General features: G+C 33.7%; 1 protein-coding gene across 2 annotated transcripts; it reads left to right on the forward strand.

Annotated features, from left to right (window-relative positions):
- Window positions 1–2966: 2966 nt before the first annotated feature.
- Window positions 2967–13510, forward strand: LOC123542447 (uncharacterized). Of its 2 annotated transcripts, XM_045328315.2 has the most exons (10): window positions 2971–4094; window positions 4316–4402; window positions 4586–4672; window positions 4892–4978; window positions 5669–5748; window positions 6711–6769; window positions 10141–10253; window positions 10622–10709; window positions 11013–11154; window positions 12218–13510. In XM_045328315.2, exons 1-10 carry the CDS (start codon window positions 3209–3211, stop codon window positions 12326–12328), a joined length of 1740 nt encoding a protein of 579 aa, XP_045184250.2. In that variant the 5' UTR covers window positions 2971–3208; the 3' UTR covers window positions 12329–13510. The 2 variants fall into 2 exon arrangements, with proteins under 2 accessions (XP_045184251.2, XP_045184250.2); XM_045328316.2 differs by lacking the exon at window positions 4892–4978 and having other exon boundaries at window positions 2967–4094.
- The last annotated feature ends 10041 nt before the right edge of the window (window positions 13511–23551 follow it).

Consider the following 23551-nt stretch of genomic DNA (forward strand, 5'->3'; position numbering starts at 1 on the left):
CTTTTGTATTCATTCAATTGACAAGGCTGTTGAATAGTCGAGCGTTGCTGTCCTCCGACAGCTCTTGTTTTTGACATGCGCTCGCCCCCATTGAAAAAAATCAAAGCAAAAATTTTTGGTGCGCTACTTTTTATGGACGTAACAGTGTACTAATGCTTATAATTCCAGTCCCAGATTGTTCTATAATGTAACTTAATCATAATTAATACATTTCGTCTATAATATAGGAGGACACTTTTATTTAGTTGCATTAAAGTTATTTCCCCTTATGCCGTTACACCATTTTCTTCCAATGTTTACCAAATTGATTTGATACTAAAATCGGACTTATTTCATTGAAAATTGGATAAAAACACACACTAATTTATTTGATAACATCAATGCACATTATTTTGGTAAGGGTACATAAATATTGATGCATGTCACTTTTCTGTTTTCTGTTTTTTTCCTGTCAAATGGATCAGCATTTTTATACGAAAGTGGGTGGAGTATGGAATTCACATTATGAGTTGTGTTCAGACCAGTTTAAAGCTTCAAACCTGTCAGTCCTCGAGTAGAATAATGTTAATGCACGTTAATCACCATTTCAGACCTTAATTAAAACTTTGTTGCAACAAATTTAATCAGTTAAGAAAGTTTAAAGTTAGAACAAGAGGGAGCTGGCCGTAAGACAGCATGCTCGACTTTAATCAATGCTTGACTCTGAATCGGAGCTTTGTCAGTAAAAGGGGCATAACATTCAATAGCTTTGAAAGTAACAGAGATATTGGATGTTATATGAAACTTTAACCAAAATATCTTAGTTAAAAAGTGGCATAACTCTGTCTTTAATAATTTAAATCAGAATATAAGGATTGTTTCTCCTAGTGTAGACTTGTGCATTATTGTATATTACATATTTTCTTTTAGCATTTTCAAACGCATACATTATTTAACTACACTGTACTGCATGTCACTATTATTACCTTATATCATGAGTTCGCTTTGTTGTGCGTCTGCAGGTCAAAATGTACCCATGTTTTCGCATATCCCTGGTGAAGTAATACTAATGTAAAAGGGCTATACATTCTATTTTAAGGTTTTTATTAGTTAATCGAGAGCCAAAACAAAACAAATATATTACTTCGCTCTTCGTTCGCTCCTGATTTTGTCTAAAGCAAAAACAAATATTTAAATTATTTTTTTGCTCGCCGCGTCTATTTTTTTTTTTTTTTTTTTCAGAAAAAAAATCCGATGAACAACTTTTCAATTTGGTGTGGCCTTAGGGTTAGGTTTAACACAGAAACATGTTTTGACAGGTCAACTAAATAGTATCCTGTGTGTGATACTTTACTACACCAATAAAATCATTACTGCCTCTACTTTACTGATAAGTGGAAGTATTTGTTTGTTTATTTTGGGTTTAACGCCGTTTTTCAACAGTATTTCAGTTGAGTTGCCGAGGTAGACTAGCCACTAGACTGATAATAATATATTTCAACAATTTTCCTTTTTTGACGAATTTAATTTTATAGAGACAAAAGCCAGTCTATTTTAGAGATTTTCACAGAGGAATGATGTTGAAATAGGACATAGAATATAGACTGGCTCAGTTCACTACATTTAATCATAAAAATGTAAAAAAAAAGATATATCATAGTCTAGGAGCTAGTCTATTGCCGAGGCTATATACACGGCTGCCATGCGAATAATATATTACGGCACGGCAATCGTATCCCTACTTCGTTATTCACACGACAGCCGTGTCCCTTTATATTCATAGACAGCAATTGTAAGGGACCAATGGAGAACCTACGGAAAGGACTTTTCTGAAGATAGAACGGATTTAGCTACCTGTTTTATATGTACATTTTTGATGTGTTTTGAAGACCGTAATTTTGAATTAGGTAAAATCATGCATTTTTAAAGGGTGTAATATTTAACCCCTGGGTAAATCGGTATATAGATGTGGTGAAAACAAGATCAGTTGCGTAATTTTATTTTTCCCTGGCGCAAGGTAGCCGGTCACTCTACAAACTTACTAGAATCTGGACCCAGCAGAATTTATTTATTCATTTTACTTTTATTTGCACTGCAGAACAGTTTTCCGGAATGTGTATAAAATAAACATAAGCTTACGTATTATATATTTTTATTCACAGTGCACGACTTTTCCAAACTCGAAAAATCCTTTCTTTTCTTTCTAATAGACATGTGTTACGTATTATCACATTAACAATAGACGGATGGTACATATTACAACAATAACAATAGACAGGTGGTACGTATTACAACAATAACAATAGACAGGTGGTAGGTATTACCACATTAACAATAGACAGGTGGTAGGTATTACCACATTAACAATAGACAGGTGGTAGGTATTACCACATTAACAATGGACAGGTGGTACGTATTACAACATTAACAATAGACAGGTGGTACGTATTACAACATTAACAATGGACAGGTGGTGCGTATTACCACATTACCAATAGACAGATGGTACGTATTACCACATTAACAATAGACAGTTGAAACGTATAACCACATTAACAAAAAAACAGATGGTTCGTATAATAACATTTACAATAGACAGTCGGTACGTATTACAACGTTCACAATAGACAGGTAGAACTTGATATATTTAAGATTATTTGTATTGAGTATCTTGTTTCAGTACTAATCATAACATCAACAGCAAGTGATATGGTGTTAAAATGAGTGTTTATTTTTTTTAAATACAAGTTTATATGTTAACAATGTGCCGTTATATTGAATTCAAAGTTTAACGTTTTGTATATATCAAAGAAAGACGCAGTGAAAGCTGTAAAATGTTTCATTATTTCCCATATACCTTTTACATATATATTTAAACTATTTTCATTTAGGGATGCTACGGTGATGTCGCAGGTTTTACGGAAATGCCCGGTGTTGCACGATTGTAAAGGCTGCCTGTACTGCCAGATTTAATCGATTTCAAGTGTTTGAAGGAGTTTCTGTGTAAAGACATATTTTTTTCAATACTTCCTAACCATTTATGAATAGCCTATTGATTTAGATATCACTCTACCTGAAACCGATATACCTGTTTACATATAAATGCTAAATTTAGAACAACTTAACATAAAATGTTTACCTATTGCATTAAAATACTTGTGCGACAAAGCATTACACACGGGATGATGTTTAACCATTTATATGGCTAGTAATTGAAAAAGCATATTGAATGGAGGTTACTGGAAGGAAGAGTATTTCACAAACAAATATAATGTTCTGTAAACCTTGTGAAGATGACAATAAACATGTACCAGCGAACGGTTTATGTCGCGAATGTGAGGAACATATGTGTATAGCGTGTTTCGGAAACCACAAAAAGTACAAAATATGTAAAGACCACAGTATGGTTGATATTGATACAAATATTCCGGATTTAAATGATACAAAAGAAGATAATTTCGAAAATTGTCTGGAGCACAAAAATGAAAATATAAAGTTTTATTGTTCATCTCACGAAAAGGTAGGATGTGGTGACTGTATTATATTAGAACACAAAACTTGTAATGTTGACTATGTACGTGATATATCAAAAGCGTTTAAAGACAGCAAGGTATATAACGACATTGTCAAGCATGTAGATTCGTGCCAGAAAGCAGTACAGAAATGCTCTACATCAATCAGTAATAATAAACTACAAATTGAAGATGTACATCAGGGATTTCTAGCCGACATTAAATCATTTCGAGATGAAATAAGTTCCCGTTTAGACACACTGGAAGAACGATTAGTTGAAAAAGCAAACGATGCTAAAACAACCGATAAACTTCGTATTGAATCTCTTGAAGCACCATGCGTAGATTTGGAACAAGAGCTGTCACAAATAAGTGATGATATTGTGTCTAAAACTGACGAACCAAACAAATTATTTGTCACTGCAATGCAGTGTAAACATGTGCTAAATGAAATCGAGCAAAAGCTCTGTAGTATCATGTCAAATAACAGAATTAGCAGTTATAGTTTCAAACGAAATAATAAAATTGAAGAGATATTAGATCAAGTGGAACTTGGATCTGTATATACAATTCACGGAGAAAACGCAGTACCGGATTCACAAAGTAACACTGTATTCTTATATCTTTTAACATATATTTTCTCTAACATATGTCTGCCTTAATGATAAGTAAAAACCTTTAAAATCATCTACCACTACAGGAGTTATATCTAAAATCACTGCATGGATACACAACATTTTACTGATTTGAATAATTAATATCTAATAAATGTGTTTATGATATGATCATGTAATGATCTTTTAATATTTGTTTTTAATTTTTAGGCTATGAAGAACCTATATCGGTACAGGCAAAACCTGAAACCAGTCGGACATTATACGAAGAAAACGCCTCAAGGCCGGCTTCACAATGTAAGAGTGTACTTTTTTCTGCTAACATATATTATTTTAAGCTTGGTTTTGAACATCTTTGAAAAATAACATTGTTTCAGCTTTATCTTTAATATTACACCATTCACATTATTAATGAAAACTTAAAAAAAAATCTTATTCGACTACATACATCAGGAATCTCCACATGCTTTTATATTTTAGGCTATGATAAACCTACTTCTGTACAAGTAAAACCGGGGAGCAGTCAGACAATATGCCGACAAAACACATCAAGACCGGATTCTCAAAGTAAAATTGTTATTTATTTCTTTTAACTCAAGCTCGTGTCATCTTTACCAATAAGAAAACCTTCGAAGAATTAGTCTGCAACGCATCTCTAATTTAGCTAGCATTGCCAGAGTTATATATCCAGAATAATCACTTTTTTTATTAATAAAGATTTGATTAAAATACTTGTTTTACTGCATACATAAGGAATCTGCACATATATATAATTTCATATTCTAGGCTATGAAACACCTATTTCTGTACAAGCAAAACAAGGTACCAGCCAGAAAATATACGAAGACACTAAATCAGTTTCAGATTCACAAGGTACGAGTGTCATTGAATACTACATCAGTTTCAGATTCACAAGGTACAAGTGTCATTGAATAACTTGTTAGATAGTGCCATATCTAAAACACTTATAAGGGACATCTATAACCGAGTGGTTAAGGTCGCTGCTATCGAATCACTTACATAATAATTTTGATGACATTTTAGTGAACATTTTGATGATGTTTTAGATGATGATTGTGATGATTGTAAGCTCATTGTATAGATATCTGATAAAATCAGATATGCTGGTGCATTTCATTAATATCTAATTATATAAAAAAAATTATTAAGCTCCAATGAAATAAATAACTTAAAATAATGCACCTAATATAATACATCATTTTGGTAAAATGAGTTATGCTAATGTTAATTTAATGCCCAATGTGTCCAACCAATGCTAGTTTCTGAAAAGACTCTAAATCTGACAAACAAATGCATAACTTTTATATATCTATGTACATGCTCATTATGTATGTATGTGGGTATGTTGGAAGGCAATCAAAAACAAAACCGAGAATTGTTTACGTTCGTAGTTATGTGTATGTTGTCTTAGAATATGTTCAGAATACACATAGTGTATGTTAGTGAATAAATGGACATTACAATTTTATTATCTATAGTAAACTTCTGTTAAATATGCTTGTATGCATCTTAATAATATGTTGATTTAAATACCCGTTACAGATTACGAAGAACTGATTTATGAAGAGATTCCAGAATCAAATATTTCACGTAAGAGAGGCTCGTCTAGGCATAAGAACTGGGTGAGAAATTAAATTATCCTGTCACTTGCTGTATTTTCGACCCGATATCAGGGTGCCGTATATCTTTCTTGATATACCGTCAGTTGACACGTGACCAGTGATATACGGTCAGTTGATCATGTGACCTTATGATCGATATTGTTGTCATAAGAAATTTTGCATTGAAACCATCACCATTGTGTTGGAAATGTCCGAACTAAGAAAATGAGTGGTCAAATAATGATTTTTTATTCAAAAACGAAGAAGCTATTGCGATTTTTAATTGTAACCACATTACTGTGTCGGTGATTACGTCATTATATAAGTGGCGTCATTACGAATATGACTTCATTAAAACGGTTGTCGCACACTTATTTTTGTAAAATAAATTGCCAAATATCGGAAAATGAAGTAATGACAAGACAAATAGAATAATAGGTTAGTGCCTAAGATGGAGAAAGTTTATCTGGCTCGGCTCCGGACGTTATCAGGTTCGCCTTCGGCTCACCCGATAACCTCCTCCACCTCGCCAGATAAACTTTCTCATCTACGGCACTAACCTATTATTCTCTATTTATATGAATGTGTTAAAATTGATTTCAACATAGGTTGTTTATGTGTTATCTACACGACTCATATGGAGCCACTCTTCTTTAAGAATGAAATGAATAGTACCAGCTTGGTTCGAACAGGACAATTTTATTTTGTTTTGTTTGCTAACATAGTTCTAACCTGTGTATGAAAATGTAGTTTTCTGCTGGTTCCTTTGATGATGTAGTTTACTTTGAGAAATTAAGGTAGTCATGGAAACTACCTAGTGGTATCACTTTTCTGCTGTTTTGTTCTTGTTTATTTTCCAATGCATTAAATGCTACATTATAGTCATGTGAATGCAACCAATGAGGCATTCCAACTCGCATATAATAAGTGATTCTATAAACTTGTCTTTTAATTATCATAATATTATCTTGTTATTATTTTAGTCCTTATTTGAAAATCAACTCAGATGTGAAAACCTTCTAATGGCTGGGGAGTACCTCAGGTAAGAAAGACGTTACTGTGAGTCGTTTCTAGCTTCTTACTTAGTTTACAGCTGGGAAGAAACTCAGGTGGTTAGAAATTGTTCGAAGTCATTTCTGGTTACTTACTTACCGTATGGATGAGGAATACCTCTAGTAAGAAAGGAAATGACTGACAATATTTTCATTTTTTTACATAGGAGCACTTCAGGTGAGAAAGAAATTTGTTCAAAATATCTAACGTTTTGCCTGGAGAGTAACTCGGGTAAGAAAGGAATTAATTATTGTCATTCGCAGAGTGTTATCTTACTTCATGGCTGGGGAGAACCTCAGATAATAACGGAATATATTGAAAATAATTCTAATTTATTTCTTACTTTATGGCTGGAGAGTACCTCATGTTAGTCAGGAATTGATGATTGCAGACATTCCTTGCTTATTATCTTACCATATGGCTAGGAAGAATCTTAGGTAAGACAAGGATGGATTAACGAGATTTCTAGCTCGGTTTCACCCTATTGCTGGAGAAAACTTCGTGTAAAAAGGAAATGACTGACAAACTTGTTCGCTTGTTACTTACCTTATAACTAGGGAAAGTATCCCAGGTTAGAAAAAAATAGATTGAAGACATTTCTAGCTTGTTACTTCCCTATAGTCCGATAGTACCTCAGATAAGGAAGGGACTAATTTCAGTCCTTCATAGCTTGCCAATTAACTTTTGACTTGGATGTACTTCAGGTAATACAGGCATTTCATTTCTTGTTCCTTACTCTGCTTAAAGCCAGCCAGGGGTATCTCGAGTAAGAAAGGGTTTACTCGAACCCCTTCATAGCTTGCTCCTAATGTTATTGCTGCTAAGTACCTTACGTAAGAAAGGAATTTTCCGATGTCCTACACAGTTTGTTCTTATACACATCGCCAGGGAGTGCTTCACGTAAGAAAGGAGTTGCTTGAAGCCATTTCTCGCTTGTTTTCTTTCCTTATGACTGGAGAGTTCCTCAGGAAAGTAATAGATCAAAGACATGTTCTAACTTGGTGCTTTCTTATGGCTTGACTGTACCTCAGGTTAGACACTAATTGATATTTATAAGACATATTTAGCTTGTTACTTATATTGTGGAAGGGAGTACTTAAGATCAGGCAGGTATTAATTTTTGTCCTTCCTGGCTGTTATCTTACCTTTCGGCTGGAATTACCCTGAGGTGGGACAGGATTCGATTGAAGACATTTCTAGCTTCTTTCTTTATTATGACTTTGCAATAGCTCTGGTAAGGAAGTTAGCTACTTAATGTATTGCTGGAGTGTACCTCAGGTTTCAAAGAAATTGATTACAAAAAAAGGATGAATATCCATCTGGTAAAGATTTTTTTTCCTTGTGATTCATCATATAGCCTCAGGTACGAAAGGTATTAATTAATGCCTTTTATAACTTCATGTAAGAAAGGTATTGATTAATGCTTTTTATAGCTTCATGTAAGAAAGGTATTGATTGATGCCTTTTCTAGTTTCTTACTTTCCTTATGGCTCAGGGAGTACCTAATGTAAAACAGCAACTTACTGAAGACATTCCTAGCAATTTACTTTCCGTAAGGCTTTGGGTACCTCAGCTAAGAAATGACGTGTCGGTTTTGGTTGTTATTTAACCTATGTCTAGGGAGTACTTCACGCAAAAAAGAATTTGTTTGCTACTACTGAGAACAGTATATAATTATGTTAATTATAAGCATGAAGTTCTTAGATTTCTCATTTAAAGTACCTAAACCTTTGAAAATACTATATCCCATAACCTGTTTGAATCATTTATGCACTTTAGGGGATTTCTAGCTCAAAACTTAGTCATTAAATCATAATGTTGTCTATTTCCAATCTGAACAACTAGCCTTCGATCTTGAGGTGGTACTATCATGTGCTAATGAATTGTGACATATCAAAGGTTTTAAACAATTTAATGAAACAAGATATGACATATTTTTGACAGTGACTTAAAGGCGTATGCTAGAATTTCACCATTTGTTTCCCAATAACAGATTGTGTTCATATTTCATATATTGTTAGTTCATTCTATAAGTAACTTAAAAATAAAAAGAAATATGGGTGTCACCAACTTCGTTTTCATTTTATTTCAGATTATAATGCATGACCATGGTACAAGTGTATGTTGAAATCTAGAGCGTGTCTGCCATAACATATAAGATCAAGGAATCAAATAAATGATTCATGAAGTATAACTGCTAGTCAAATCTCATAAGACATGATTATTTACCTTCAAAACAAAAAGAAATGTTAATGAAATTCAAGAAATAGTTGCATGACACTTGTGTGTTGTTGTTGTTTTTTAAGTCAAAAAGCATCATAATTATGAAATACTGTATATTTCCTTTCGCAGTTAATATTTTCAAATCTACATAAAGGAATTTGATTAAACTTGCAAGAATAGCAGAATATAATGTTTACTTTTGAAATATAAAAAGAAAAAGGGTGGTCACCGAATTAGATTTTTCACATTTTCATTTTGAATTATTATCCCTTTATGATACTGGTTTGTGATCTTCATGCAGAGAAATAAAAAAAAACATTATAAATCCAAAGTAGTCATAAATACTGGTCAGACTCCAAACGATTACAAACAAATATTCATAAAGAAACGTCAAGTGGGTCAAATGTAACTCATAATTTTAAATTAGAGACTAAAATCTTTGGAAATATGTGAAAAAGTGCGAGGAGATATGTACCTTGACACCGGTTTCAGCCGATGACACTGAAATGACAGAAACAAAAACACAAAACTTACGTTCAAAAATATCAGCGAGACAATTGTATGCTTTAATGTCAACAAAAATTCATTATCAGACCTGTTATCTTTACAAATACATTTCATATGTACATGTACCAGAAAACGTTCCCAACAAACTTCATCGGAGGTGTCCTTACATAAATACGCACAATAAGCACGGGCGTGACGGGACTGTGACAGTCAAACGTTATTACGTTGTCCCGAAACATACATCCTATTATTTGGATTTGTTTTGATCACGCATTAGAAATAAACACAGCGATTGTCCGAATATCCAAAAGCATGCAACTTTACCGGAAACGGTGAGCCATGCGATTTCTGCCTCGTGAAAATTTTATCTTGCGTACGCCTTTAAGAATTGAATGCTGTTTTCTGTGTCCTGAAACGTACATACTATCATTTCGACTAGTTTTGACCAAGCGTTGAAAATAAACTTTACCGGAAACGGTGTCGTAATCGGTGCGTCATGCGAGTTCTGCTTCGTGAAAATTTTATCTAGCATACGCCTTTAAACGCAACGTGTTTTCATAAAACTGAAGGCAAAATCACAACCTGAAAGCGCCTAACAAGTTATTCATATGTTGTTGATTCTCTTTTCAGTTTCAAAGACAACGGAAAAGGTGACATCGGTTTGTTTATCGGAAAAAGAGCTATAAAAGCAGGCACATATTTTGAAGTTGAATTAATAAGTAGCGACGACAAAGGCAATATTGGTCAGTTTTATTATTTTAATATGCCTGTTAATAACCTGTAACTGTATTTCATTAATATGGTGCACAATCAATCATTTACACCATATGAAACTAAATTCTGAATGCAGACTAGAAAACACAAATGCGTCTTGTGGACATTCTCTAACATAAAAAGAAGAGTGATTTATTTTCTTTGAAGACCTGCACACGTCTTATACATCGGAAATTTCTTGAATCTGTATATATTACACTTGTGGTAGAAAAAAAACTTAATATTGCTTATGAAAACCTCAATAACTTAATTTATATGAACTAGCTTATCTGGTTGAAGATTATACTGTTTCGTTGTTTTTAATACGTTTTAATCGTAATGTCATTTTCTTATGTAGCTATAGGCTTCGTACCAAAGGACTTTTCATTAAAAGAACAGCCAGGGGTTGGGAGATTCTCGGTTGGATATCATGCTAAAGACGGTTGGTGAGTAAAACAATTGAAAATTCACACGTCTGTCAACATTACATTTCTTACAATTTGCAGGTATAATACAATACTAGTCTAGTTTCTTGTAGCTAATTTACTTTTTCATTTCTTAGAGCTAATCAACAGAAGTAAATGACGTTTGATTACACAGATATAGTATCTACGAGATGATAGGTACAAATTCAAAGATAACTGTTCTGAAACATAGAAATTAAAATTTCAATCGTTATTTTGCCATATGCAGTCTTTCAAATGTTTCTATATATTATTTATATATTATTTGTTACAATCTTCTTCCAGCAAACATGACCAGAGTACATCCGGCGAACGTATAAGTCCACCATGTAAAGTTGGTGACGTCATCGGTATAGGTGTAGCATCGTACTTAACCAACGTTTTCAAGACAAAAATCGATATTTTCTTCACCAGGAATCATCAAAAGGTAAATTTTCGAAGGAAGTGGTACACATTGCAGAACGAAAGAATTGCATGTCAAAATACATTTTTTAAGAAAAAAAAATTCCTGACCTTGCACATAACTTGACAATTTCTCTTGTCTGTTTTTGTGATATGGAGAGGTCAGAAAAGTTTATGAGAACATGAAACATCATTGATCGGTCTCTCAAAGAAGTTCAAACGAAGAACATGTGTACGTAAGGTGATGGTACTTGTGTGGTGTAAGGTGATGTAATGGTATCTGTGTTTCCTAAGGTTATGTTATCCGTGTTAACTAAGATGGTGGTATCTGTGTATCTAAGTTTATGTTGTGTGTGTTATCTAAGGTTACATTGTATGTTCTCTGTTCTCTGGGACTGCAATGGTGTAACTCAGAAAACGGTCATGACTTCGTTATCACCTACCTTTTATCTCCTTCCCAAACTGAAATCTGAAATACTTTGGAAACATTTTGGATAGTTATGATAAGGCCAATGATGTTGTTTGAGCTTTTAAGAAGGGCTGGTAAAAACCTTCCAAAATGACATAAATATACTAGAACACATGCATTGGATTCGTGGGGAGGGGGGGGGGGGGGGGCGTTGTTGAAAAATTACATGAGAAGGCATTTGGATAAACATGTTAGGCCATGAGCGTTTTTAAAGAACCGTCGTATATTTATTATAAACGTATAATGTTATCTATACCAGTTATTATTTGATGTAAAATTTGTATATATAATGCAGATATATAATGTTAGAAAGGAACTGTTTGATGTATCATCGTTTATATAATATAATAATATAAAGTAAAATTTAGAAAGAAGCCAAATAAATCAATCGTTTTTGATAATGCAACAATCTATACTATAATCGTGTATGTGTTCATACTTCTTTAGGAAATACCTTTCTTCTTGTTAACTTATGTTAATCATGAATGATGATTATTCACACAATTCAAACATTTTAAGAGTGGAAAGCCTCGCATGTACAAAATTAAAAAGTATATGTGTTTGTATAACATTTTTGATATAAAACAGTACAAAAATGTTGTCTTCTTTTAAATTGCAGATAGGCGCATTAGAGATAAATAACCCGTCATTTTGCAAAGTGTACCCTGCTGTGGGCTTGCAGTCTTCCGGTGATAAGGCAAGAGTTGTTCTGGACGCCCAAGTACCATGAGAAATGTCATGTGATATCAGTCGCTGAAAAAATAACCGATGTCACGAAACTAGCATACAGTCAACTTCGTAGACATTTATGTGCCATAAAGTATAAAGACAATAATTTTTAACTAGAAACATCTCTTCATAGTGTAAACAGACGCTTGATATTGTCAGAAACATTAACTACAGCATTCGCACTGATAACTATAAATGATATAATTACTTTATATCGCATTTTGGCTTGTCTCGTAACTAAAATTCTTACCTACTGTTGTCTTGTTACCAATAAAACAGCAAAAACAGAGGCAATCAAAACCAAGGACGCCTCGGGACGCTACATGTATTTTCAGGCAGATTCGATTTGCTCTTTCGATTAACCCGTAATTTATAAGCCAGCTTGAAAGTAAATTGTGTTTATGTCCATAAGAAATAAAATTGGACATAATTATGTACATAAATATGGTGTAAGATGTTTGTTGTCTAAATACTAATTGTGTCTGAAAGGGTTTTCAAGCCTTAATTTTACAGAATTGTTCTTGTCTTGTTTTTTTTCCCAAACTTCTCAAGATATTGGTCATGCTAATGTTCATATTGCATTTGGTAAGTTTATATATCTTTAATCGAAAGTGGTAATGGCCTTAGTGTTTTCAGGCACACTTCACATCTGGCGGCCAATATTCTTTTGCAATTGGACGTTATTTGTCTTTGGTTGTGATAAATCATTTAATAATTGAGACTTAAACTTTTCTCCTGGTCTGGTTCTGCTGGTCTGGATTTTGATAGATCAACTTTTGTCCAGTTTTAATCTAATCAAATTTGTTCATTTTGTATTTTTGCTTTATTCAGATCATGTCGATAAAAATTTAAAACCGCCAGCCTGTATGTATTACCTTCACCATTATTAGAAAGATGTCATGTTATATTTGTCTTTTGTCTCATGAATTTTTGTCTATACTTATATGTGTATGTTTTATTACAAATACTATTCTATGTTGTATGTGTTGCCATTTTTTTTAATATTGATAATGATTACTATCATTTCATCAAAATACCCGGTGCATTTTTACTAAGTGCTTAAGTAGCAGACAGCAGTAACGATTGATATCTATTCATTTGCTATTTTTATTATCTATTATCTATTTATTATCTATTACTACTTTTATAGTTAGTATAGTATTAAAAACATGTATTGTGATCGATATTGAATATTTATTATTCCATCTTTATCTTATTTCTTCTTTAACAACGGCATAGTGAGCGTTTAATTTATTAAAGCATGTGTGCCCTTTGGGGTACCAAGCTTGTGTGTTATTGCTTTCCTTTGTGAATCCCCGACTGCTATATTGAAATAATGAAAAATATAAAACCGACAAAAATCCGGGGATGTAAAACCACTTTGTACGAACGCAGCCCCTTCAAATCGTGCTCCTAGAGCCCTGTATAAATGGATGTATATGTTATCAAACTATTTACTTTATAGACAAACTATAACATGTTGACAACATAGAGGAAACAAACAAATATAGAAACGCAGTAATGCACCGTCTTTGAATACACCAATTGGAAAATAAAACCATCTGGCGTGTAAATGAAAGGTATACTGGCCATCCGTTAGCCCTTTGTAGCAAACTGATCATGGAAATATTCAATCTATCTCTTAACATATTTTTAACAACCAATAGAGCAATCGCCTTTAGAGCTTTCCACTAAGATCTTAACGCAGATGTTAGGAATGTGTGTTGTGTGCGTCAATGTGTATCCGATTAAAATCTGGCTTCAGCATACTCCTGTCCATATCTACGGCATTTATGTATTTTGTCAGTTCACCTAGATGGATATCTATATAAATATTTCAAAACTTTCTTTTAAAATGACCTGGAACCGTCAGTTGTAACATTGGATTAATAGAATACACAAGTAGTAAAGCTAACAACTTGTAATGATCAACATATAGGTATTCTTTGTAAGTAGAACTTTAAACTGAAATTTAAAACATCAAGTATCTGCATGATTATACATGAGATTGTAATTAAGTAAATGAACTCCAAATAGCTGTAATATGTAAAACTCAGTAACAATGAAAACAAAATTTTAAAATTCTGACAGGAAATCGAACAATTTCTATGTGTTTAGACGATGTATATCTGGACAATCTGCAAATGCAGTGGCTGCTTCTTTGGATATTACAATAGTTATTGAACATAGTTTAGTATAAACGAAAGTTTTAAAAGACACAGTAAATACCTTCAAGAACTTAGTACATGATATTTCTTTCTTTTTCCTTTTTTTCCATTTTATTCTCCTTTGTATTTCATCGGCTATGTTGGACATAGTCAAATTTATGACTACCGATGTACATGTAGTTACCAAAACGCGAACAAATGTGACAGAAAATATCTCTTAGAGGATATACGGCCGCTATTTTTGGTTGCGGGTTTATCCCGCTACCAAAGTTAAGTGTATTTCTGACAATCATGTAGCATCTTTATTTGATTCCAAATCACATCCAAAGGAATTTGTTCATGTGCTACACAAAGTAGTCCAATTCATGAACAATGCGGATGAATTATCAATGATCAAGCATTTCTTATTCATCCTCTATCCATTCAAACTGGCCATTTAGATTACATAAGATTTGTCAATGATTAGGTATTTCAGCCCATGGTTACATCACTAACTTCCAGCTGTTCATGTAAGGTCAGGCAGAGTTTATCTTAGATATGAGGCACATTAGTATTTGTGTCTTATACATGTATATTTATAGATTGGCATTTAAAATGAAAATAACTCCAGCAAAACCCGCAACCACCAGACATCTCAAGGCTTTGATTCTTTTAGTTTTATTTAGTGATAAACCAAGCCTGGGTACTGGTATCATCACTGGGAATAAGAGCATGCAGTTGTCTGAAATATTTCTACCAAATCTACCAGTGATTCAAAAAGACGGAGAAGAAGTTTACGTTGGTGTTCTTTTGGCTATCGATTGGTAGCCTGTACAGACCCCAAGAAGTGACCATCGATACATTAAAGAAATGTGTTCAGTTTTGAACAACAATTTATTAACATCAGAAACAAATTTCGACTAGATGTCATCTGGACAGGCGGCGAAATGAATCTTACCGACAAGAACAGGGTAGGTCATACCATTGAAGGAAACCAATATTTCTATGACATCAACTCCATGTTTATTGACACAGTCAGTGATTGCATTTTGAGCAATATTGAACAAGCAGTGAATTTCCATTTACCTAAGTAGTAGACAATCTCATTAATCGATGTAATAGTATCCCAGGTTAGGAGGTCATTACATTGTGCAAATTGATTCACATGTTAGACCTATTCGCAGCAAACCAGTGAAAAGAAAGGTTCACCTCTGGAAAAAAGGTTAAACTTGAAGAAATGAAAAGAAAATCTTTGGAATTTCAACTGACATTCGTAGAAAAGTATAATGCAGCGGTCCGGCCGTCAGTCTTTCAGATGTGAGAGGACATCAAGCCACCACTCATGGAGGTTCTAGAAACAAATGCACCATCAAAAATGATATATCCACTACATGGTGGATCGAAGCATAAGTAAAAATGACAGACACGAAAAAAGAAAGGAGCTATGTGAGAGCCAGATAATCTGAAAGAAACTGTGATTTTTCAAGATATTGAAAGCTTAAGAGAGAATCAAGATTAGAATATAGGATAACATTCAACAACTATGTAAAGCTGACCCAGATACCAACGACAACGCAAAAACATTCTGAAGCTATGCGAACAGTAGGAAATACGACAGTGTTGGAGTTGCACCTTTGAAGTCTACTGATGACATCATATATACAGACAATCTGGATAAGGCAAATATCTTAAATGAACAATTTAGCTCCTTTTTCTATAAGAATGAGTCGAATACCTCTATTAAAGACAATGGTGCCAGCCCACAATCCACTAGGCCAAAGATAAAAATGGAGCCGGTGTTAAGAAACTCCTTCGTGAACTAAAACCGTACAAGACAACAGGACGTGTGATGCTCCTAATGTTTATCAACGACTTTCTAGACTCCTCCATATCCAGATAATCAACGGACGACTGTATTCCCTACATAAAAATAAAATCCTTAAAAAAGTTTCCGACCTACCTACCCTAATTTTTTTGAGCATGTTACCGGAAACAAAGAATTTTTTTTTAGGCCTGATCTCAAAACACCAAGGAACTGTGTTACAAGACCTTTGTCCGCCCAGTATTACAGTATTCGAGAATTTTGATGTAAGAAACATCTATTGGTAAACATTTATAAACGCAAAATAAAACAGTGAATATCTTTTTTAGGACGCCTCAAGTAAAAGGCTTTACTGAGACAGAATATTGACTCCAACAAGAAACAGTGTAGGCATACAGTCAATAAATATGAAAACGGCGCAAAAAAAATGTAGTCGCGAAATGGCAGATTCAAATAGTGCTCAGGTTTTCCTTTTTTCTTTGCATTCTACAATCACATGACAGATTTATGCTTGACATGTCGGTAGCATTTTCATAATGATATGGGATATCATTTTGAGCTGATTTTTCAATTTGTGTGTTTGACTGAAAATACTTTTCTTGCATCAAAATGACCCCATTTTTTATTATTATTTTTATTAAGCATTGACAACATTCTTCAAGATTCCCGCTTTATTTGACACTGCACTAGATGTGGCAATACTAATTATCATTTTACTTGATCTTTGCGATGCACCTAATGTCTGTGTTTTTACTATTTTAGCAGCTATCCCTGACAATGTGCCCGCTATTCATAATCGCTAACGATTGCTAAGTAGTAAAACATAGGCCTAGATAGAAAATGTAAGTTACAGACATTTGAAATGGGTCCCCTGCATCATAATGTGTGCTGTGGCCTTTAAAATTGTGTCAATTTCGTTTTGAATAAAATAAGAACAACTATTTAGTGTGTTGTAACCTGTGTATTTTCCAATATAATTTAGTGTAGTCTGACCTATTTGCGATTGCGCAATATTTTATTTAGGCAGTAAGAGTGACTTCCCTTTGCGGAAATAAAACACGTTCAGCTGTCAAACAAATTTGCATGCCAAATATTAGTTTAATAACATTCTTTCGAAAAATTCACGTCATCAGACTTGTGCATCTAATTTATTTGTATTCATCTTCAATCAAATTATCTTAATTCAAATGAGTTACAATCATATTTTTACATTGTTCCAGCCGCATGAGTATTCGGGTCACGATCCAGGGGTGAAGGTCATATTTATTTTCCGATTCGGCCCGAAGAAAGTGGTATTTTCTTATATTTTGCTGGATTTTCTTTGCAACAGTGATCAATCCAATGATAATAAGGCTATTTTCAACTTTTAATTCATGTTTTTAAACATTTCCTCAATAAACTTTATTTTTCTTTTGGTAATGTTTTGGTCACGTGACCATAAAAACTCGTAAACCGAGTCAACATAGAAAAGTTTGAGGCAATCGGCGATGATTTATTTCCAGTATTTCACTTCTAGATGACGATTTGTGGACAGAGATTAGTGGAGATTGAGAAAAAACATGTCAGGCTATCAATTTTGACAATTTTTGCAGGCGATTTTTAAGAATGAAACCCGAAAAAGGTGAGTAAAATAAGGTGTATTTTTGGGCTTATCGACCGTGTAACTTTATCGGGGGAGCTAATATCCATGAGAACAGCTGGCAAATATTACACGTAACGTCAGGCATTGGGTTGTGTGTTTACACACCGCACATATGCACACTTGTTAAGTCATTACACTGCCAAATGAAAAAAATGTAACTGATAGAGGTATAGTTTTTCTGCCCATTGGCATTGCTATTTATCTATGTATAATATAGATTACAATGAATGAACACTAGAAAAGCCCTACTCATTCAGATAACCTGGATGATTCTTTACAGTCGTCATCAGATTCGGATCATCATCTTTGAGAACCATATGAATTACTAAGTATGCATGTTTATAAATAATAAATTTATTTAAATGACTCATGACTACAATAGCACAATTGAATAAGAATCTGTACCGAGTACCAGTACAGGTATATATTATTAGGCACTTAGTGTCTGGTAATTGGACCTCTAGACTAGACTTGGAGTATAGATGTCTGGAAATCACAGGGCTTTTTCAGGGTTTTTTGGGGAAAAGGCCCCTGGTCAAATTGGGAATTTTTAATGCGGTAAGTTGTCAAAATTGGGAAATGTATCGACAAATCAAATGATTTCTTAAGACATAATTATCAAGTTTTACTGGAAGACATTCAAATGAATTACAATTATAATAAAAAGTGTCCCCTTGAGAAATTTTAGGATTGTTTTCCAATATTGCCCCTCAAAAATACAATAACTCTTCATTTGTCATCTTTAAAACTTCTATTTACAGTTTTTTTCACCACAATCTTAACTGAATTTTCAAAAAAGTAGCGTGGCAAAGTGGGCGTTTGTTCAAGTGGAAAAAACTGGGCTGCGGAAATATGTGACAATTGATTATAATGGTATAAGAACTATCTGTCAGCATGTTTTGGGTACTTTATTCAATTAATATTCATCTTTTCTTGCAATTTGAGATTTTTTTGTATACAAATCATACATTTATTTAGCAAAATCTTGTATTTAATTTTTGCCAAGGTTGCAGACGTCATGTTACTAAAAATAGAAACGAGTTGGTTTTTCCATTATTTTGTTTGATTTTCCTGGCAAACAAAACTTACTACGCAAGAATTATCTTTGAATAACAAAAACTAATTGATTTCAGTTGGGAAATCTTTCTTTTGATTGGGGTTTTTTTGCTCTAGATTGGGAAAAATGGCGCATATTTGGCATCCAGGGAATGGGGCCGAATATCGGCCCCGAATATCGGCCCTGTGAGACAGGTTGAAAAAGCCCTGAATCAATATGAATACTGAGAATGGTATTTACAAAGAGGAGGGTATATTTTATCTTTCAAACCGGGAGACAATTTCAAATGTTGCTTGTCTTTTTAAATACATTGTGAGTGACCGGAAAGAGAAGTATTTATCATTCTTTAATTCCGTGAAAAATTTGATGGCAGCTAGATTAGATGAATAATAAATTTCATTAGCATTTTAGAAATGGATTGTGCTCATGAATTGTTGAATTGGTTTTACAGCTTGAGTAAATAAAACACTAACTATACTAAAAATAGATGTTAAAATTTCAAGTAATTGCCGCGGATTTAACTGAGACCAGTGAGAGCTTGTAAAAAAGAACGTAATAATGCAAATCATTACTGTAACAGCAATTACTTTATACACTGGTGATATGTACAGACTACAGTACATAATTATTTTATATAATAAGTACATGTACGTGTATATTGATAACCAGACCTCTAGATTTCAGGTCTAAATGTCCAGTTACCAGTCCCCTAGCTACTTCAATATTTTACAAGTTCTTTTGAATTTTTTCATGTATATTAATTTTGAAGCATTTTATTTGATTGACTGGCATGTTATAATCAGATATGTAGATATGGAAGTACTAGCATACAGGTTGCTGTTTTCGAAGTAATTGTAGGTCTCTTGTTGATTTCGACTGACTTGTTTGCTTCTTACAACCCGTATGTTGGATGTATTTTAAAGCGAAAGCGTCTACATGTACTTTCAAAACACTTGACCCTTACCATGCTGGACAAGATTGGTTCTGTCTTTGCGACCATTGTAGACCATGATCAGCCTGCACATCTGTGCAGTCTGATCATGATCTGCACTGTTTGTCATTTATTTGAAGTTTCTTTTGGTAAGCATCCCTTTTAACAGCAATGATACTGTCCAAATCTAAAGATAGACAAGTTCATTATAGAAATTTATAGCAGGTTAAGGGTTGAGTAGTGACAACGCACAGGAAGCGTAATCACTTGAATGTTTTGTAAACAAAGTTAAATCCATCTTCATGATTTTGGAAAGATTTTCAGTTGTTGTAAAGTTTGAATGCTCTTAGCTGATGATGTGTTTGATTTTATTGTTATAGTTTGAGCTGTGCCATTAGAAAACCAACATAGTGGGTTTGCGACCAGCATGGATCCAGACCAACCTGCACATCCGCGCAGTCTGGTCAGGATCCATGCTGTTTGCTTTTAGAGCGTATTAGTATTGGAGAGACTGTTAGCGAACAGCATGGATCCTGACCAGACTGCACGGATGCGCAGGCTGGTCTGGATCCATGCTGGTCGCAAACCCACTATGTTGGTTTTATCATGGCACGGCTCATTTATGAAAAATACTGTTTAACTGATCTTTATTATGAGACGTTGCAGGCCTTTTTTCTAAGACTGGGACGATTACTCAGTTAATCGAATCCGATTTGAAATTACTATGTGAAACCGGTTTCAATTTTGCAAAACCGCTTATCGCCCTCAAACAATAAACATCACAAATCATACTTTATACATTAATTTTCTTTTACCAGCATATGGACCTGCAGTATATTTCAGCTAAATTTAAACACATTCAGAACATAGTCGTGCAATTTTCTCGGTTTTGTCTGTTGTGATATATTTAAAATAAAATACACTGTAATATGACTTATTTATTAGCACACTAGCTGCTTTCAAACGATAAAGTTTGTAAGTTCCTAACGAAGTCAGCTGCTGGAAGTACCTTGATAAGGTTGTTGGGAAAGAAAACAGCATTGTCAGGATGGAGATTGATTAACCGGTTTGGTTTCATTTCATACAAATGATTAAAGTTAACGGTTTCAGAATTTTCAAATCATCCTAGCTCTACTTTTTCCATCATTTTTCCATCACCAGTGGAATTGGGAAAAATTTCTGTGAAAATTTGAAACATACATTTGCAAATATCAGAGGTATTTTAATGTATTAATACTGCTGTTAAGTTTACAAATCTAAATACACAAAAGGCCCGCCCACATAGCTCAGTATGGAGAGTGTTGGTCTACGGATCGCTGGGTCACGAGTTTGATACTCTGGCGGGGCGTATGTTCTCCATGACAACTTGATAAAAGACATTGCGTCTGAAATTATTCGTCCTCCACCTCTGATAATTTATGTGGGGAAGTCGGCAGTTACTTGCGGAGAACAGGTTTGTACTGGTACAGAATCCAGGAACACTGGTTAGGTTAACTGCCCACCGTTACATGACTGAAATACTGTTGAAAAACAGTGGTAACAGATGTCATGCCTCCAACACAAAGGACCACAATGGAAATAAGAGTTTTCTCTTTTTTATGTAATCCTTGGTGATGGTGTGCCTGTCATGGCTATTTGTAATTTCATGTATGCATTATGTTATTATGTTGTATTTACTATACATGTTGTTTTTAATTGTCCATGTTTGTGCACTCCTTAATGAAATAAATCTATCTATCTTAAACCGAAAACAAACAAACTAAATACGCAAACAAAGTAGCAAAAGTGTTATGAAACACCAAAACCTTGTATGTTAAAAGGACAAGGAAAGCCTGACAATAAGTTAATTTTACGTGAAAGCCATCCTTTAAAAGCCTTTCATAATCCTAAAAGAATTTTTAAAATCAGGTCACTAATGAAAAAGATATTGCAGTTTGAAAATTAAGAAAATTGCTGATCATGAAGGCAGCCATTTTGTGTGTTTATGACATCATTTACACACTACTGAATTCTTTATTTAGTAAAAAACGTTTTAAATAGATTAGGTTTATATGTTTCTTGAGTGTAAGATGTAAAACATGGTAAATTTCTTTCATTGTAGCTGGAAGGAATTGAGAAATTATTTTATAGAAGTAAGTAAATACAATTCAAATAGGTGTCTAGAAATTTAATAAATCAGCCATTTTGATCAAATATTTGAATGCTTGTAACTTTCTCATTCTTAGGTCGATTTTAAAAATTCTTTCTCCTCTTTAAATGATTAAAGAAATTCCAACAGATGGAATTAACACTAAAACAGCATTGCCTTTATATCATTTAGGAATTTCTAGCTCAGAATTGGAGAAAAACATACATTATTTTTCGCGCTAGGGCTACAGTCTTATAGAAGTAAGTAAATACAATTCAAATAGGTGTCTAGAAATTTAATAAATCAGCCATTTTGTTTTTTGTTGCTATGGAAACAAAATGGCTGCCATTTTGATCAAATATTTGAATGCTTATAACTTTCTCATTCTAAGGTCGATTTTAAAAATTCTTTCTCCTCTTTAAATGATTAAAGAAATTCCAACAGATGGAAAATTAACACTAAAACAGCATTGCCTTTCCCTATCATTTAGGAATTTCTAGCTCAGAATCGGAGAAAAACATACATTATTTTTCGCGCTAGGGCTACAATCTTTTTACCAATAATATAGGGGAAAAAGGTCTTTGCTAACTTTATGCCAATGTTATCTCAGAAACCTGGGTACTTACTGAAGTTACTGTCAGAGAAAGTGGGATGATTAAAGGCAGCAGCAGCACTAGTGGGAAAGAAATTTGAATCTTTTACAGAACTTTAGATTAACCTTTATCATGCTGCACACGATTGATTCTACCTTTGTGACCAGTGCAGATCATGATCAGCCTGCACATCCATGCAGTCTGATCATGATTTGTACTGTTCGCCATTCAGTCAGTATCTTTTTGGTATGCACTTCTTTTAACAGTTAATGGTACTGTCCAGACTGAAAGATGGACAAGTTCATTACAGAAATTTAGCAGGGTAAGGGTTAAAAGCTAACCTAAATTACAAACCACAAAATTTTGTGTCCATTAAAGTTAATATTTTTACAGCAAAACTCTTTCCCTCTTAGCACAATGAACCAAGTAGATAAATTTATATGGCCGAACAAATTAGTTATAGTATGGCGGAGTGTTTAAGGAGAGGTACAGTATGGCATAGTGATTTAGGAGACTGAATTTGTAGATTTTGACTCACTGGAGTCAAGTATAACAAAGATAAGCCAGTGTTGCATCAAATTACCCAATAACAGTATTTTATGAAATGTTAAATGACACGTATGCTGAGTCATTTCTTTGTTTATAAACATCTTTCTATCCTTGGTTTCAAAACAGAGATGGATGTGAAACTTAGATACAGTAAACAAAGATGTATACTGTCTACATTTATTTGTATTTTGAAATATCCTTTAGGCGTAAAAAAAATTGTTTGTTTCCGGTATCCTGACCTACCCTAAATTTTTGGCCTGACCCTAAATGTTTTTATGGCCTTGGAGGATATTTTTTCAACTTTTTGTCCAAAACTGCACTTTTTATGCTTTAAAAATGCTCAGTTATGTTAAAA

This window comes from Mercenaria mercenaria, chromosome 19 (genome assembly GCF_021730395.1).
Source record: "Mercenaria mercenaria strain notata chromosome 19, MADL_Memer_1, whole genome shotgun sequence".
NCBI classification, from domain to species: Eukaryota; Metazoa; Mollusca; class Bivalvia; order Venerida; family Veneridae; genus Mercenaria; species Mercenaria mercenaria.